An 18,192-nucleotide genomic window follows, 5' to 3' on the forward strand; every position below is an offset into this window, starting at 1 on the left:
TGCGTGCAGTCTTGCATGTTCTCATCTCAATGGGCGCTTTCGAGTGGATCACGTTGAAAGGTGGTGACCATCTCTTCTGGGGATAAAATCTTGTCTGACTTGGACCTACATATCAAATACATGAACTTGGCAAGAATCATGTGATTAAAGGACATGAAGTATTGACTGCAGTTGTCTGCTGTTCAACTTCATCCTGCAGGGATTGCCTGCATTGTGCGAGGCTCTATTGTCAACCAATCATTAGGGTGTTTTTCTTTGACCCACGCAAATGTGACCAAAGACATGACTGAAACCGGAACCAATTTGCACGATTTATGTGTTCGGTGGATATATACAGTGGGGGAAAAAAGATGCTGGGGAAAGACGTGACTCCGATGCAAATGGAATATATTTGGTTTGTCTCTATGACATTCAGAGCCTGTGTTACAACCTATAGCCGAGGAGACCAAAAATGTCCTTGGGAAGTAAAGTGTGATTCTGTCACTATCAATTGACGCTCAACATTTCAGCAGGCTATTAAACAACATACCAACTCAAAATCAGTCAGGTGCAAGCCAGGTAGCCTAAGAAGGCACAAAAATGAATTATTTAGGCTATATTATAATTATTTCAAGGCTATAGCCTGCCATTTAATCTATGAATTGTGAAGCATTTGTAACACGCTAGCAGCAGTGCTCAGCATTTCAACAACATGCCTATACATTTTGCATTTAGGCTGTATAAAATAACATTTAAAAAGAAGAATTACTTAGAATTAATTAATAATTAAACGAAAAATGCCTTATTAGGCCATACAGTCAATGCCTTTGAATTCACTTTTAGAAACACAAGTTTTGCCAGTCTTTGGTTTGATGATCATGCAGTGAGCTATGCATGCTAATTTAGACTAGAAAATACTCTTATATTCCCATGCCCTAATCACAGTCAACACAAATCTATTTCGCAACAACAATATCATGGAATAAAATATGATAAATAAAAAATGTATATATGTCCTACCTGATGATATGCGGCTGCTGTGTTAAAAAACATATTGCTTTTTTTTTTTATTCATTGATGATCAGATACTTCAGTTGTAACTGGTTCTGTTACGCTCAATTTTTGCAGTTGATAGACAACTTTAGCACTTTCCCAAACTTACACTATCCTCTTTGTTAACAATAGCTTGTATAGAAATCAATACGTCACCCGGTGATGCTCATTAGTTGTCATGCTCTGTTGTGGTATTACAGTGGGGGAAAAAAGTATTTAGTCAGCCACCAATTGTGCAAGTTCTCCCACTTAAAAAGATGAGAGAGGCCTGTAATTTTCATCATAGGTACACGTCAACTATGACAGACAAATTGAGGAAAAAAAATCCTGAAAATCACATTGTAGGATTTTTTATTAATTTATTTGCAAATTATGGTGGAAAATAAGTATTTGGTCACCTATAAACAAGCAAGATTTCTGGCTCTCACAGACCTACTTCTTCTTTAAGAGTCTCCTCTGTCCTCCACTCGTTACCTGTATTAATGGCACCTGTTTGAACTTGTTATCAGTATAAAAGACACCTGTCCACAACCTCAAACAGTCACACTCCAAACTCCACTATGGCCAAGACCAAAGAGCTGTCAAAGGACACCAGAAACAAAATTGTAGACCTGCACCAGGCTGGGAAGACTGAATCTGCAATAGGTAAGCAGCTTGGTTTGAAGAAATCAACTGTGGGAGCAATTATTAGGAAATTGAAGACATACAAGACCACTGATAATCTCCCTCGATCTGGGGCTCCACGCAAGATCTCACCCTGTGATCACAAGAACGGTGAGCAAAAATCCCAGAACCACACGGGGGGAACTAGTGAATGACCTGCAGAGAGCTGGGACCAAAGTAACTAAGCCTACCATCAGTAACACACTACGCCGCCAGGGACTCAAAATCCTGCAGTGCCAGACGTGTCCCCCTGCTTAAGCCAGTACATGTCCAGGCCCGTCTGAAGTTTGCTAGAGTGCATTTGGATGATCCAGAAGAGGATTGGGAGAATGTCATATGGTCAGATGAAACCAAAATATAACTTTCTGGTAAAAACTCAACTCGTCGTGTTTGGAGGACAAAGAATGCTGAGTTGCATCCAAAGAACACCATACCTACTGTGAAGCATGGGGGTGGAAACATCATGCTTTGGGGCTGTTTTTCTGCAAAGGGACCAGGACGACTGATCCGTGTAAAGGAAAGAATGAATGGGGCCATGTATCGTGAGATTTTGAGTGAAAACCTCCTTCCATCAGCAAGGGCATTGAAGATTAAACGTGGCTGGGTCTTTCAGCATGACAATGATCCCAAACACACTGCCCGGGCAACGAAGGAGTGGCTTCGTAAGAAGCATTTCAAAGTCCTGGTGGCCTAGCCAGTCTCCAGATCTCAACCCCATAGAAAATCTTTGGAGGGAGTTGAATGTCTGTGTTGCCCAGCGACAGCCCCCAAACATCACTGCTCTAGAGGAGATCTGCATGGAGGAATGGGCCAAAATACCAGCAACAGTGTGTGAAAACCTTGTGAAGACTTACAGAAAACGTTTGACCTGTGTCATTGCCAACAAAGGTAAAGTATTGAGAAACTTTTGTTATTGACCAAATACTTATTTTCCACCATAATTTGCAAATAAATTCATTAAAAATCCTACAATGTGATTTTCTGGAGAAAAAAAATCCTAATTTTGTCTGTCATAGTTGACGTGTACCTATGATGAAAATTACAGGCCTCTCATCTTTTTAAGTGGGAGAACTTGCACAATTGGTGGCTGACTAAATACTTTTTTCCCCCACTGTATAACAGATTCTGCTAGTCATGTAAAATGCCGTAGAATTGCATGAAATGTGTTTATAAAAGGCTATTTTTTCTCAGACCGCAAATAAGATGATAGATTCATGCAGTGATTTTATTATGATAGAGATCTTTTCACCCCTATCATTGTCTGATGTGGTCTGCGAATCAACAACCTGCTGGCCTCTGCCATGCAATGCTTACAAAACGAAGACGAGTTTCTAAATCTGCTAAGGATCTGGTCTGTCCTAGGAGTGAGGGTAAACACTATGCATGTTCTCTGCTATCCACTTTATGTTTTAGTTATTATTTTGGGTATAGGGGAGGGTCGCACATTATTTTTCAAGCGTTCAGGGAGGGTTGGGTAAAAATATATTTTACTGAAGGGAGGGCCATCCATTTTCATTTCAGAGAGGTCCAATTTTCTCCAGGTATGCCTCATTATAAATAATGTACAGTCCCTTAACTTGTCCAGTGATTTATTGTCGACATTTAGAAAGTTTGCATAGAAAATAGATGTGACAATTGCCTGCAAGGGTGCGTTTCTATTGAACTATCTTGTGTCGATAAAAACTGCTGGACGTAATGACGTCACACCTGAAAAAGTGCAAACACCTACGGTGTCGAATAAGAATGTAGTGGTTGAAGTGTTTCAATTACCATTTAGGCAAATTAATTAATTGGCGACAGCCTGTATGCCCTCCTACCTAGGTGTTTCATGTCTCCGGTAGCCCGCGAAAGCCAGCATGGATAGAATGCAATAATTGACTAATATACAGCGCATTCGGAAAGTATTTTTTTTTTACGTTACAGCCTTATTCTAAAATGGATTAAATAAAATGTTTTCCTCATCAATCTACACACAATACCCCATACGGACAAAGTGAAAACAGGTTTTTAGACATTTTTGCACATTAATAAAAAACAGAAAGACCCTTTGCTATGAGACTCGAAATTGAGCTCAGGTGCATCCTGTTTCCATTGATCATCCTTGAGATGTTTCTACAACTTGATTGGAGTCCACCTGTGGTAAATTCAATTGATTGGACATGATTTGGAAAGGCACACACCTGTCTATATAAGGTCCCACAGTTGATAGTGCATGTCAGAGCCAAAACCAAGCCATTAGGTCGAAGGAATTGTCTGTAGAGCTCCAAGACAGGATTGTGTCAAGGCACAGATCTGGGGAAGGGTACCAAAAAATGTCTGCGGCCTTGACGGTCCCCAAGAACACAGTGGCCTCCATCATTCTTAAATGGAAGAAGTTTGGAACCACCAAGACTCTTCCTAGAGCTGGCTGCCCGGCCAAACTGAGCAATCGGGGGAGAAGTGCCTTGGTCAGGGAGGTGACCAAGAACCCGATGGTCACTCTGACAGAGCTCCACAGTTCCTCTGTGTTGATGGGAGAACCTTCCAGAAGGACAACCATCTCTGCAGCACTCCACCAACCATGCCTTTATGGTAGTGGCCAGACGGAAGCCACTCCTCAGTAAAAGGCACATGACAGCCCGCTTGGAGTTTGCCAAAAAGCACCTAAAGACTCTCAGACCATGAAAAACAAGATTCTCTGGTCTGATGAAACCAAGATTGAACTCACGTCTGGAGGAAACCTGGCACCATCCCTACAGTGAAGCATGGTGGTGGCAGCATCATGCTGTGGGGATGTTTTTCAGCGGCAGGGACTGGGAGACTAGTCAGGATCGAGGCAAAGTACAGAGATCCTTGATGAAAACCTGCTCCAGAGCACTCAGGACCTCAGACTGGGGCGAAGGTTCACCTTCAAACAGGACGATGACCCTAAGCAAACAACCAAGACAACGCAGGAGTGGCTTCAGGACAAGTCTCTCAATGACCTTGAGTGGCCCAGCCAGAGCCTGGACTTGAACCCTTTCGAACATCTCTGGAGAGACCTGAAAATAGCTGTGCAGCGACTCTCCCCATCCAACCTGACAGAGCTTGAGAGGATCTGCAGAGAAGAATTGGAGAAACTCTCCAAATACAGGTGTGCCAAGCTTGTAGCATCATACCCAAGAAGACTTGAGGCCGTAATCTCTGCCAAAGGTGATTCAACAAAGTGTCACGAGAATTTCTATCTCTAATTAATCAAACTTAATGCTCTGAATAATTCCCAGAGGGTGTAAGGCTCAGGTTTAATCATGAATTAAACAAAGGTCCACAACCGGCAAGAATGATCTGTATGTTTAATCATGGAGAGCTCTGCCGCCAAAAAACACATATACAGCTTTTATACCACTTCACACAAAGGCACTTTGCTCCGCCCACCTTTAGGAGGCCTTTAACCAGTTTCTCAGTCCCCTTCATCCTGGAATGTTTGTCTCAGCAGTTTCTAACTCACCCCCTCTGTTAGTGGGTTTATAATGATAACCCTAACACAGTTCACACAGTCATCATCAGTATTGGGATTAACAATTTTAGTCATAATCATAATTCCTCTATCACAAAGTTCTGAGTAAAGGGTCTGAATACTTATGTAAATGTTATATTTCCTTTAATTTAAAAATAAATAAATGTACAAACATTTCTAAACCTGTTTCTGCTTTGCCATTATGGGGTATTGTGTGTAGAGGGGGGGACAATTTAATAAATTTTAGAATCAGGCTGTAACAAAATGGAAAATGTCAAGGGGTCTGAATACTTTCCGAATGCACTGTATGCAATATTCTACTAATTCTCATGCGCCAATGTGTTTCCACAGGCCATGCCATGGTGAAACTTACATTCCTATAGATTTGAAATAATTGGATGGTGAAACTTAATAGCCAACCAGAAAAGCAAGGCGAAGCAATTCAGGCATTCTTGAAAGTCAGGACAATCCTTGTCCTGCAAAGAATCATGATTTTTTTTATAGTATTTTTTTTTTTTATATTGCAAGTAGTAGGCATTTAGAATGAAATGTTGAGTGGATTTTATAGTTACCTATTCGGCAATAACAATTTACGGATAAAAATGTCTCCTATCTGCCGTTTTCATTACACATTTTCTTTTGCAAGATTGCTTTTGTAGAATAAACCTGTGTCAATGGAAACCTGCCTAATGCCATGTTGATCTGAGCCTTGCTGTTGGAAAACCACATAAGTGTCAGACTTCACTCCTCCACGATCGTCTATAGTCGGTTGCTTTACAGTCCCAATATCTGCGAGCTGCTTGTGGCAACATCATCTAGCAGAGTCTACCTTTCAATGATAAAGTCAATCTTAAGGTGACCCGCCAGATTCAGAAGCTTGAAAATGGTCGTCACTAGTTACAACAGCCACAGTCATAAACCCCGCCCATTTCTACAATTTATTTTAACATTTTAAACCTAACCTTAACCACACGGCTAACCTTATGCCTAACCCTAACCTTAAATTAAGACCAAAAAGCGATTGTTGATTGATTTTTTGTTTTTGATTTTTTACGATACAGACGTTTGTACTTTGTGGCTGTGGCAACTAGTTGAAACAATTGAAAATTCCATTAGAAAAAAGCAATATCTCGTTTTTTTCATTAGTTTTAGTTTCAGTTTTAGTTTACTATAATAACCTTGAGGGGAACAATGAAAAAAAGCAGTGGAACTGGCTTTGAGGTTCAGAGTTGAATTTGAGGGATATAGAACACGAGATGTACAATGAAAACATTGAATGTTTTGTGCATACTGTAGACGCTACTACCACAGAACAATGAGACCGATATTTCTGTTAATTGAAAATATTTCACCGGATGTATAAATGTGAAGCATCCGCTTGGCGTTTCCAAAGCCAAGTGTCCGGCAGTGGGAGAAGATGGAACGAGATGGATTTTGGCCGATATTCTGCTTATTTTCTTATCGATTGAAAAATTGATCTCAATATAGTTTTCTGTTCCAAAAATAAAATATGTTATTAGACTAAGTTTTGTAGACTTTACCCTTTTAAAAAATTGCATTGTTTAGGAGTGCAAAGGCGAATTTAGTTATTGCACACGCGTATTTCACAGCGTAGGCGTTCCCTAACGGAAATATGCAAATATAGGCTAGAACGCGCCAATAGGATCTTGCTAGCTCGTGCTTGGCTCTGCCCACCTCCTTGCTTGTTCTGTCCACTATGACTCATTTGTTCCCATTTGAAACGACGGGCTGTGATCTATCTTGGTTTAGTTATAAAAATCTTTGCTACTACTATGTGAGCAAACTGAACTAACTGAACAGTTCTGAACGAGGCCATTTCGTCTCCCGGGCCATCTACCAATGAGCGTATGAGGAGGGCGGGACTTAGTAAACTGGATAACCCTAGCGGAGAGGAGGAGGGCTACGTCTCAATAATCTAAAGTGGCTCCCTCTCCTTGTCGACCTATCTACATGTTTACAAGTCAGTGAACTCAGCCTAGCTGTAAAGTATGTACAAGAGGATGAACCGGTAATTTGTTTTACTGTCATGAGGAAGATGTCAATTGGATACTCCTCGCGTCCTCTCTCCTCGTCTCCTTCCCAAAACCCATTAGATGAGAAATCCAGAAATCCCTCCTCTCTGACCCGCTCCTTCAATGGGTTTTGAGAAGGAGGAGAGGAGAGCGGATGCAATGAGTAAGCCATTATTATCCCTAGCTCTTTGCTGTCAGTGCATATAGAGAAAAGGTGATGAGGAGAGGAAGCGACTTTAGACTGAGACTACATCCAACCATGACATGGTTTACATGCCATGACCAGAATAAACATAAAGCGGATATTTACTTTATAAACTGTTTTCTACAATATAAAACACATCCACTGTTTAGTATATTGCTTTGTGATTTGTATATAATGGTTTAGCTACCAATATTTACTCATATCTTCTGAAATTGTACATGACACATTTGCTCATGGATGATTCAATATGGTATTACCATGATGGGGAGTCGTAACTGTAAATAGTTGCACATAAACGTGGCACATGTAATAGTGTAAACACCTCGCATCTACATATTTTCTGGGCATTTGTATCGTTGTTAACCGAGAGAACAAAGGAGACTTCTCCACATGTCCCCCATTCCATGGCCCCGATGTAGCGCTGCCTATCATTGGCCAGCTCCCTGATACAATCCGTCCTATCGCAATGCACCACAGTGGGAAGCTTGAGTATCGGCCGCGGTGATTGGCCCATATGTTTGGCGCTCGTTGAAGCTGCAGTGGCCGGAGTGGGCGGCGAATGTGAGTGAAAGAGACAGGGAGAGACGTTTGAATAGTTGCTGAGGCGGAAATATAGAAATTGAGAAAAATAGTTCAGTTAAACAGTATATTTGACAAGACGGTAATTCCGCATCAAACTATCCGTGTTATTTCCATTGGGAAGTACAGACCAGAAAGAAGCGACCGGCTTTGTAGCGAGGCGATGTTGTTCGCTAGCTAGCTAGAGGACGCGCGAGGTGAATTGACTCCCCCTTTCTCTCGCTGCTAACAAGCTAGCCAACAAAACAGTAGTAATCCAATCCCGATCAACGAAAGATTCTCGCACAGTGTGTGTCCGATAGATCCCGAGTCACTTCATTGAATGAGGACTGACCCCCCTTTGCAGGTAGGAAACGCTGTCAAAATATACAATTCTTATTTCCTCTGTGGAAAAAAATAGCCACATAGGTAACGTTAGCTAGTTAGCTTGCTGGCTAACCAGCTAGCTAGGTATGGAAGGCTAACGTTAATGTTGGAGTTGACACAGTTATTGACTTGCCTGATCTGGCAGTTATCTATGTAAATTATGCCAACAACAGTTAGCCAGCCAATTCATGTGGCAAGATAACAGTTGTGTACTTCACTTTGCAAATTAACTGGAGTGTTTGTCTGCGGTGGAGGCGCGGAAGGGTTTTCCTTTCTTCAATTCATATCATACCAGGTTTACACATTGACTCCCAACATTGAACTTTATTGAACTTTGTAGCGGTGTCATTCATCCTTTAGCGTTAGTTAGCTAGTTAATCAAAGTATTTGGTAGGATGGATTGAAAACACACTTAGCTAGCTAACGTAACGTTACATCTGAATTGGGAAATTTGCTTGATACTGGCTACCTCGAGAGCCACTAGCTAGTGTTCGCTACAATTATATCAAATTCATGTCACATTTGACATGACAGCAATCCATTTGGCAACGGCAATGACATCAAAGCGGAGTGATCCGAATTTCTTTCCTATGTGTCACTCGAGGCAGTTGAGAGAGCGAAAGCTGAGAGAGTGAAAGGTGAAAGTCTTCCCCGACTGATCTACTTGTTCTTCACATCTCCAATAGGGGCGCTATTCAGCCACCTGCCACTACATAATACCCGTAATATGGCACTATTCTAGTACAGAATAGAGCTCGCCAGTTTCTAGTCCTAAAAAGCGGAAATTATTTACCTCTGGTTCTTTCAGACATTCATATGGGGAAAGAATAGGGTTTTGGAATAAACGCCGATAATAAGGTCTGAGGTTAACACAGGCTTATGAGATCTTATACGTTTTGTTCTATAATGGTAATATCAGTCAGTTAACATTACCTTTATGAATTATGAAGTCTTTATGTGCGTTATATATATATATATATTTATATTACATAAATGCTTCAAAATTCACAAAGTGAAGTTAGCTGATTAAGATTATCTCATAGAACAAAACGTATAAGATCTCCTAAGCCTGTGTTTATTTTGGGCGTTTATCCAAAATCCTTATAATAAACCTCAAATATACTTTTTTCAACGAACCATTGAGGAGTTAGTGTCTACAAAAAGAGACGCCATTACTATTGCTCTCTATTACCTTTGATTATAAGATTGTTAATCGTCCCCTCCGTCTTTGTCTGAATATTGAGCCCCTCAACATGTTTGTTTTGAACTGTTGAACACAAAGATTTGGCAAATAATTTTCAGTGATGTGTAATCCTACTGTAAGTCATCCTCCTCTCCTCTGTGCTTGGAGAAACCCTAAACATGAGCATCCAGTGTGGTGACTGGTGGTGGTGTGATAAGATAACAGGTTTTCATGTCAGCACCGGATACTGTATGTCCTCAAGGAAGGGGATCTATTGGATTAGACCCACCCAGGCAGGACAGATGCACAATAATATCAGTGCAGATTAACAAAAGGAGACATTCTAGTTACTCTAGCCAGAGCTATAGGCAATGTTCTTTCTAGCAGTGTGCCATCAGTAAGTTGTTTTGACCAATCACAGATGATGCAATGTATTTATTATGGCCTAAAATGTTAGAGGACCTCCTGTTGGCCACAGTGACAAAATGTAGCTGTTGTAAAGCTAATTTTGTGCAATCTACACATCATGTCATGGGGCTGAGATAACATGTTGCAGTTTTAAAGCTAATTTTCTGCAATTCTACAAAGTTCACCATGGTTTATGCTATCTGAGTGACTCAAACATTATAACAAAATGAAAATACTCCTGAATGCATAATTTTGGGAATTTGACTGTCTATCGTTTATTTTGGTGATTGTTAGTTCTCAAAGATGATCTTATAAAAAAATATAGGTCCATTATATTTTCTACGTACTTTATATCTGGTTTTAGTCATTTTAAGTTTACACTGAAAACGTTTTTCATCCCAAAAATGATAAAATATTTAATTGTACTCTTTGGACATAGGCGGCCGGAGAATTTTATATGCAGAAAAAACCCAGAATGTGTAATGTACAGTGTCTATTTTGTATACAGCAGTACTGTGTGTTGGTAAGACAATTTTCCCTTGGGGACATTAAAGTTCATCCTATCCTAGACAGCAGTCATGAAGCAGACGCACAACTCTGATTTGATTTTTGTTGCCAATGACTTCGAACTAGGGCCCTCTCCAGCATCCATTTCTCCAGGCCTTCTCGAGCAGAGAGACACTGATGTTATTATGGAGGCTACAATGTCGTGTTTAGTTGGGACTGAGCCTGTGTAATGGAAGCCAACGAAGACTGATTTGTGATTTCTGTTTTACCCCAAGTAAATGGACAATGATGCCTTTGAATGTGAATTTGAAACATGCAACCAGAAATTAGTTTGGGGGTGTTTCCCCTTATTTGCATGACTTTGAACTGGCCTGGCATGACTGTCTCAGTGCAGCTGTAGAAAGGGGAGTAGAGGTGGGAATAGAAACTGAAAGAACCGTTGACTCTGAAGAGACTGTGTGTTTGTGCGCCCTTATCAACATGTTCAATGACCAGCTATGGGGTCCAAAGCTCAGTTTTGTGTTTTAATGTCAATTCTCAGCCCTTAGTGCAGAACCATAGCTCTTTGTCTTTACTCTGGTACTGTGCATGGTTATAAAGCTGTGTGTTTGTTCCAGGTTGACTATGGTGCTGACAGGGAAACGGTCTGAGAAGGGACCAGTGTGTTGGAGGAGAAGGGTAAAGTCTGAGTACATGAGGCTACGCCAACTCAAACGCTTCAGACGGGCTGACGAGGTCAAGGTACACACACGCACACAAACAGACACATGCACACGCACACAAACACAGGTTTCTGACAGTGTCCCCCCCCCCCCACCCCCAGAGTATGTTTAACTCTAACCGTCAGAGGATCTTGGAGCGGACAGACATCCTGAACGCTGAGTGGAAGACCAGGAGGATCCAGCCCGTTCACATCATGACATCTGTTAGCTCCTTACGAGGGACCAGAGAGGTCAGTGCATGCTTCATGCACAACACACCTATCCAGAGAGATTGAAAATCTATGTTACCAGTTTACTGTTTTTCACCATTTAGGACTTTTTACACTTCTCTTTCCAGTGAAGGCTTGTCTGAGTCCTCTAGTGTGTGTGTGTGGTCTTGTCTCCTACAGTGTACGGTGGACAGTGGTTTCTCTGAGTTCTCCAAACAAGTGATCCCTCTGAAGACGCTCAACGCTGTAGCCTCTGTCCCTGTCATGTACTCCTGGTCCCCGCTACAGCAGAACTTCATGGTAAACACACACACTGCTACAGCAGAACTTCATGGTAAACACACACACTGCTACAGCAGAACTTCATGGTAAACACACACACACTGCTACAGCAGAACTTCATGGTTAACACACACACACTGCGCGATACCAAGCTTGTTCTGACACGTGCACTAGAACCGCAGTTATCCAACCCGATGCCGTAGTCTAGTCCCAACTTGATGATAGTGATGTTATAGACTATAATGGAGTTGTCCTGACACACCTGGTCTGCCTTGTAGGTAGAAGATGAGACGGTTCTCCACAACATCCCCTACATGGGAGATGAGATTCTGGACCAAGACGGAACCTTCATAGAAGAACTCATCAAGAACTACGACGGCAAAGTTCACGGAGACAGGGGTAAGACATGCACGTGTGCACACAAATATTTGATATGATCAAATCTTGTGTTGTTGGATGTGTGGTGTGTATTCATGTTAAATGACTGTGTGTGTGTGTTTCCAGAGTGCGGCTTCATCAACGATGAGATCTTTGTGGAGCTGGTGGGTGCCCTGACCCAGTACAGTGACAACGATGATGATGATGATGATGATGAAGAGCAGGAGTTTAAGCTGGAGAAGATGGAGCTGTGTGAGGGGAAGGACCACCTGGCCGAGGACCCCCGAAAGGAACCCCTGATCAACACTGACAGTAAGATGGCCACTGCTATCATCCAACCAAGAATAGATATGGGCCTTATCCCAAAACCATTCCCTCACACTTTATCTCACAGATCTCTCCCCTAGGTCCTTGTCCTTTCAGATTTGTATCTCTCCTTACGCTCTCCTGTGTCCTGTGTGGGCTGACGCAGTGACTGATGGAAGAAATTGTGTGTGTGTAACCCCTTTGTGTCCTCTGCTTGCAGGCCAAGGCAGCAGTGACAGCTCTAAGAAGTTTCCGTCTGATAAGATCTTTGAAGCCATCTCCTCAATGTTCCCTGATAAGGGCTCAACAGAGGAACTTCGAGAAAAGTAACTACCCATCTGTGTGTGTGTGTGTGTGTGTGTGTGTGTGTGTGTGTGTGTGTTTCATATAAAGTGTATGTGTATCTATTAGGGCTGTGACGATGATGGAGTAACGATTAATTGTCATACAAATGGCCACGTTTGTTGTAATGAGTGTCATATTTTGTGAAAAATGTTTGGAGCTTGTAATGTACATAATGCATCTTTGAAAATTAGGTTTGTCATACCTAATGAATACAACACAGCTTTGATGGCACCCCTGTCTCTCAAACTAATGCTTGGAGCTTTTGGAAATGAACCTTCTCCCAACTGTGCCGTTCTGCTCGTAAAACGATTACCAACTTTACCCTCTTGATGTAAAAAAAGAAACTGCTATTGGGTAAACTATATCTACTTGAAAATATAGATTAATCCCCCCCCCCCCCATTCCTAAAATGAATCTATGAAGATGATTATGACAATCATTTTTTTAAAGCTCAGTTATTGTCCATAATTGTTGGTTACACGATAATACGATTATTGTGCCAGCCCGTGTGTCTGTCAGTAGTGCATATTCCTGTCCTGTCTCAGATCTAATGGTGTGGATGTTATCAGGTACAAGGAGCTGACAGAGCCCCAGTTGCCCGGTGCATTGCCTCCAGAGTGTACTCCTAACATGGACGGTCCTAACGCTCGCTCCGTTCAGAGAGAACAGAGTCTACACTCCTTCCACACACTCTTCTGCCGACGCTGCTTCAAATACGACTGCTTCCTGCACCGTGAGTGTACGGACACAGGCACACACACACACTCTCTCACCACATTTGGACTGTTCTGCACCAACACTCTGACTTCACTACGACCACTCATCTCTCTCCTCTTTGTATCTCTCTCTCCAGCCTTCCATGCAACTCCTAACACCTATAAGCGTAAGAACATGGAGAATCTGGTGGACAGTAAACCCTGTGGTGACGAGTGTTACATGTACCTGGTGCAGGCAAGTACACACACACACACACACACACACACACACACACACACACACACACACACACCTTCAGTTCTGACTGTTGTTGTGTGGTGGTTGTCTAGGATGGTTTGGTAAGGGAGTACCCTGACGGCATGGCAACTGAGAGGTCCAAGACCCCTTCCAAACGCCCCGTGAGCCGTCGCCGGGGACGACCCAGCGGCAACAGCCGGCCCAGCACACCAACGGTCTCCACGGATACCAAAGACACGGACAGCGAGCGGGAGGGGAAAGACGACGACAAAGATGATGATGATGATGATGACAAGAAGGAGGAGACCACCAGCAGTTCAGGTACATACACACACGTGCACGCGCCAGCCAAACTCCATACCCAGTCCTATACACACACCCACACACTAACCATTGCCTTTTGTGTATTCCAGAGGGTAACTCACGGTGCCAGACTCCAGTGAAGTTGAAGCTGACGTGTGATCCTCAGGTTGTCGATTGGAGCGGAGCCGAGGCTTCACTCTTTAGGGTTCTCATCGGAACCTACTATGACAACTACTGTGCTATAGCACGGCTCATAGGAACCAAGACCTGCAGACAGGTGTGTTTGTATAGCACGGCTCATAGGAACCAAGACCTGCAGACAGGTGTGTTTGTATAGCACGGCTCATAGGAACCAAGACCTGCAGACAGGTGTGTTTTGTATAGCACGGCTCATAGGAACCAAGACCTGCAGACAGGTGTGTTTGTATTACGACAGCACCCATGCGGAAGAAGATATAGAAGACTATCTCTTTCTCTCCGATTCCTTCCTTTTTACTTGGCAGGTTTTATGGAAAGACAATTTGTATATTGTCTGGTAATGTGTGTGTGTCTCTAGGTATATGAGTTCAGAGTGAAGGAGTCTAGTATCATCGCTCGCGTTCCGGCCGAGGACGAAGACACGCCCCCTCGCAAGAAGAAGAGGAAACACAGGTACGCCATGCCCAAATATGGACAGACTACTTCAGGGTACAGTAATGGGCTGACTGCAGGACATAGTCAGAAGCTCTGGTTGTCAACATCCATGGAAAAGACTACTGACCGATCTACTGTTTCAGGTTGTGGGCCACTCACTGCAGGAAGATCCAACTGAAGAAAGGTGACAATTTTCTTTAGATCTCTCCTAACATGGCAGCCTCACTCAATCTTTGAATGTGATTGAATGTGTTCTTATGATCAATGTGATGAATTTATCAGTTTTTATCTTTGTGTGACGGCACTGTCCTGTGCTTAACCCCTCCTGTAGATGGCTCGTCCAACCACGTGTATAATTACCAGCCATGTGACCACCCCCGCCAGCCCTGTGACTCCTCCTGTCCCTGCGTCACTGCTCAGAACTTCTGTGAGAAATTCTGCCAGTGCAGCTCTGAGTGTGAGGACATTTTTAAATACTTAATTTGGATCCACAATTACATTACAGTGCAAACCAGTCCACACACTCTAACCTTGTGTGTGTGTGTGTGTGTAGGTCAGAACCGTTTCCCAGGCTGCAGGTGTAAGGCCCAGTGTAACACTAAACAGTGTCCATGTTACCTTGCGGTCAGAGAGTGTGACCCCGACCTCTGTCTGACTTGTGGAGCCGCTGAACACTGGGACAGCAAGAACGTCTCCTGTAAAAACTGCTCCATACAGAGGGGAGCCAAGAAGGTAACACACACACACACGGACACACACACTTTATATCAGTAGCTCTCTCTTGTGATTCACCCCCCCTCCCCTCCCTCTCAGCACCTGCTCCTAGCTCCGTCTGACGTAGCAGGCTGGGGCATCTTCATCAAAGAGCCAGTTCAGAAGAACGAGTTCATCTCTGAGTACTGTGGAGAGGTGAGGCTCGGCCCTGTGTCTGTCTGGGTGATGGTTTTTATTTACTTGTGTGTAATATACAAGCCTGTGGAAAATAATTGTTCTGTGTTTGTGTGTTTCTCTCCCTTCTTTGTAGATAATCTCCCAAGATGAGGCGGATCGCAGAGGGAAGGTCTATGACAAATACATGTGTAGCTTCCTCTTCAACCTCAACAACGGTAACACACACGCATACAAAAGTATTGAAATAATGTTTTTGAAAAGCTGGGAGGGAAAGCTAATTCTTTCTCTCTCTCACCCAGACTTTGTAGTGGATGCTACTAGGAAAGGAAACAAGATTCGTTTCGCCAACCATTCCGTCCACCCCAACTGCTATGCAAAAGGTCAGACAATGCCTTAAACACTTTCACTAGTTGATCAGTTGATTTTGGGTGAATGATTCCCCAGAGGATTAGACTAGAAACTGTGCTACAGCAGTGTTTAAACCACCAGATGTATAGTATCTCAGCTGATCCATCCAGTCTGGTGTGTATAACCTAAAACACCGGCAGATGGGACCAACAGACATAACACTCTGATGTAGAGATTCACTGTAAAGACCTCTGTGTTGTACTAACAGTCTCTCTCCTCCTCTCTCTGCAGTGATGATGGTGAATGGGGACCACAGGATAGGGATCTTTGCTAAGAGAACCATACAGACTGGAGAAGAGCTCTTCTTTGACTACCGGTCAGTATAAGTGTTACTAACCAGCCAGTCTGCAGCCTTACCAGCCATCTCAATCTGAATACCCTGTGAGGAGGGTGTCTCACTGACAGACACTTATACGTACACATACTCACACACTTTGTGGTTGATTTGACATCTGTACCTAACTCGTCTTGTTTATCTCTCTCAGGTACAGTCAAGCTGATGCTCTGAAGTACGTCGGCATCGAGCGGGAATCAGAGATGCCATGATCCCCTCTTCTACCTCCTCTGGATCAAAGGCCTTACACACACACACACACACACACACTCTTCTCTTCAGGAAACACAAATTACTAATTGTCTGGATGCTTCAAGAATTCTGGGAAGTTGACTCTTTTTCTCACTTTGAATAGTTTTTCTACCAACAAATCTTCCTGTTCTCTGGGATATGTGGGACTCATTGCTACGGTCACTAGAACTGTCTTTCCTCCATTTACAGCTAACAAACACACATAAACAGGTCTTAATAAATCCACTGAGGGGATCTCTTTAGCGCTGTGATACTTTTTATACTTGATCCAAATCCATGGACACATTGACTCAACCATAACAACTGGTTGTTGAGAACATTTTACTTAGCCCCTGACCACCAGCTAGACTAAATGCAGGTTTAAAAGAGCTGTCACTGGTGACTTTTTCCCCTCCCCTAGCCAGTGTCCAAACCTTGGTCTCAAACTCCACAGACACACTCTTGAATGCCGGAACATTGTTTTGAGACTATATCCTGATATCTGAGGTGATAGCAGTACTGTTGACCAGCAGCACTATAGCACTATATATTTTTTAATATCCTGGTTTATTCCTAAAACTATCTTCTGTCTTTTATTTCTTCATGTTTTGAACTTTTGATGACCATTGACTACCTGAGGCATGCTTTGACGCAATCTCTATTCTAGATGGTGCTAAGACAGTGTGATGTTTTCTCACATACTAAACCTTGAGGTTTTGTAAACACCCCCAGATATCCACTTCTGCTGTGCCTTGAATCTTGTCGTTAGAACACTGAATAGTCACTTGATTAGAGCCCTTAAGTGTTGATTTATTGATGTGTCCACAATCTGATTAATGCATGATGACGAAAGCTTCCATGTTTATAGTCCAGGGAAGACCTCACTGCTACTATAGTCTAGTGACGCCTGGTGCTTGTGAATACTGCAGACTTCAACCAATACAACCAGCCTTGAATAATGTTAAGTAATGTTCATGTCTTCACCTGCAGTGGGACAAACTGCTCCGATTTATCTCCTGTTTTTACAACTAACTTAGTGTCAACTTTACCAGCAGCTGAGAGGGTTCTGTAAAGGCCTACAGACAGATCTAGATGACTGACGGTTGTGTTTAGTAGATGGGAGAAGTCTGACTCTCCTTTGTTTTAAGTAGTTTGTTGCTCGTGTTAGTACAGGGGTGAGGAACTCTGGTTCTTGGGAGATCCATTGATTCAATGTCACAGATAGCTCACACCTGTCTGACTGGAAAACCAGCAGACACAGCAGCTCCCGAGGACTAGTGTCTCGCCCATCTGTTAGGATGTATACTTCCTGAGTTGTAGAGCCAGCTGGCGTCCAGTGGGATTAAAAATTACAGAATGTTCATAGAAATATAGGTCTACTACATAGAACAGCGGTGCTTCTGTCATATGGAACAGGGAAACTGCTCTACACAGAAATTATATATTGAATGTTGTGTTATGTTTCCTCCAGTTGTCTAGCCGGGACCACTACTCTGTCTGATTTCCAAGGTGCTGATTTTTACTGTCTTTACAGGGAGTATTGTTCAATGTGATCCATAATAAAATAACAGAAACCACTTCAGTAATGTGAGTAATTTGGCAGACATTACACTGCACAAACAATTCCTTTCAAATAAGGAGTCAAGTGTAAAACAAGCAGTATAGACTATACAATGCTATAATGAAAATGCACACACATGTAACTGTGTTGTTTTTATTGCACTGCTTTGCTTTATCTTGGCCAG

General features: G+C 42.7%; 1 protein-coding gene across 2 annotated transcripts; it reads left to right on the top strand.

Moving 5' to 3' along the window:
• The first annotated feature begins 7,951 nt into the window (after positions 1-7,951).
• Positions 7,952-18,029, top strand: ezh2 (enhancer of zeste 2 polycomb repressive complex 2 subunit). Of its 2 annotated transcripts, none has more exons than XM_041861655.2 (20): positions 7,952-8,333; positions 11,069-11,192; positions 11,275-11,403; positions 11,563-11,682; positions 11,943-12,063; positions 12,169-12,354; positions 12,569-12,674; positions 13,263-13,432; positions 13,547-13,644; positions 13,740-13,968; positions 14,061-14,227; positions 14,507-14,601; positions 14,727-14,767; positions 14,915-15,040; positions 15,137-15,315; positions 15,397-15,492; positions 15,608-15,689; positions 15,774-15,854; positions 16,114-16,198; positions 16,368-18,029. In XM_041861655.2, the coding sequence occupies exons 2-20, from the start codon at positions 11,076-11,078 to the stop codon at positions 16,426-16,428; spliced, it is 2,289 nt and encodes a 762-aa protein (XP_041717589.2). In that variant the 5' UTR covers positions 7,952-8,333; positions 11,069-11,075; the 3' UTR covers positions 16,429-18,029. The 2 variants fall into 2 exon arrangements, with proteins under 2 accessions (XP_041717589.2, XP_041717590.2); XM_041861656.2 differs by having other exon boundaries at positions 13,263-13,426.
• Positions 18,030-18,192: the final 163 nt, after the last annotated feature.

This window comes from Coregonus clupeaformis, chromosome 34 (genome assembly GCF_020615455.1).
Source record: "Coregonus clupeaformis isolate EN_2021a chromosome 34, ASM2061545v1, whole genome shotgun sequence".
Lineage (NCBI taxonomy): Eukaryota > Metazoa > Chordata > Actinopteri > Salmoniformes > Salmonidae > Coregonus > Coregonus clupeaformis.

What these genes read in the sequence shown, in the direction of transcription:
- ezh2 (XM_041861655.2), top strand. Translation starts at nt 11,076, where the DNA reads ATGGTGCTGACAGGGAAACGGTCTGAGAAGGGACCAGTGTGTTGGAGG. An exon ending in GTTACATGTACCTGGTGCAG is followed by an intron (nt 13,645 to 13,739) that starts GCAAGTACACAC and finishes GTGGTTGTCTAG; the next exon opens with GATGGTTTGGTAAGGGAGTA. An exon ending in TACAGAGGGGAGCCAAGAAG is followed by an intron (nt 15,316 to 15,396) that starts GTAACACACACA and finishes CCTCCCTCTCAG; the next exon opens with CACCTGCTCCTAGCTCCGTC.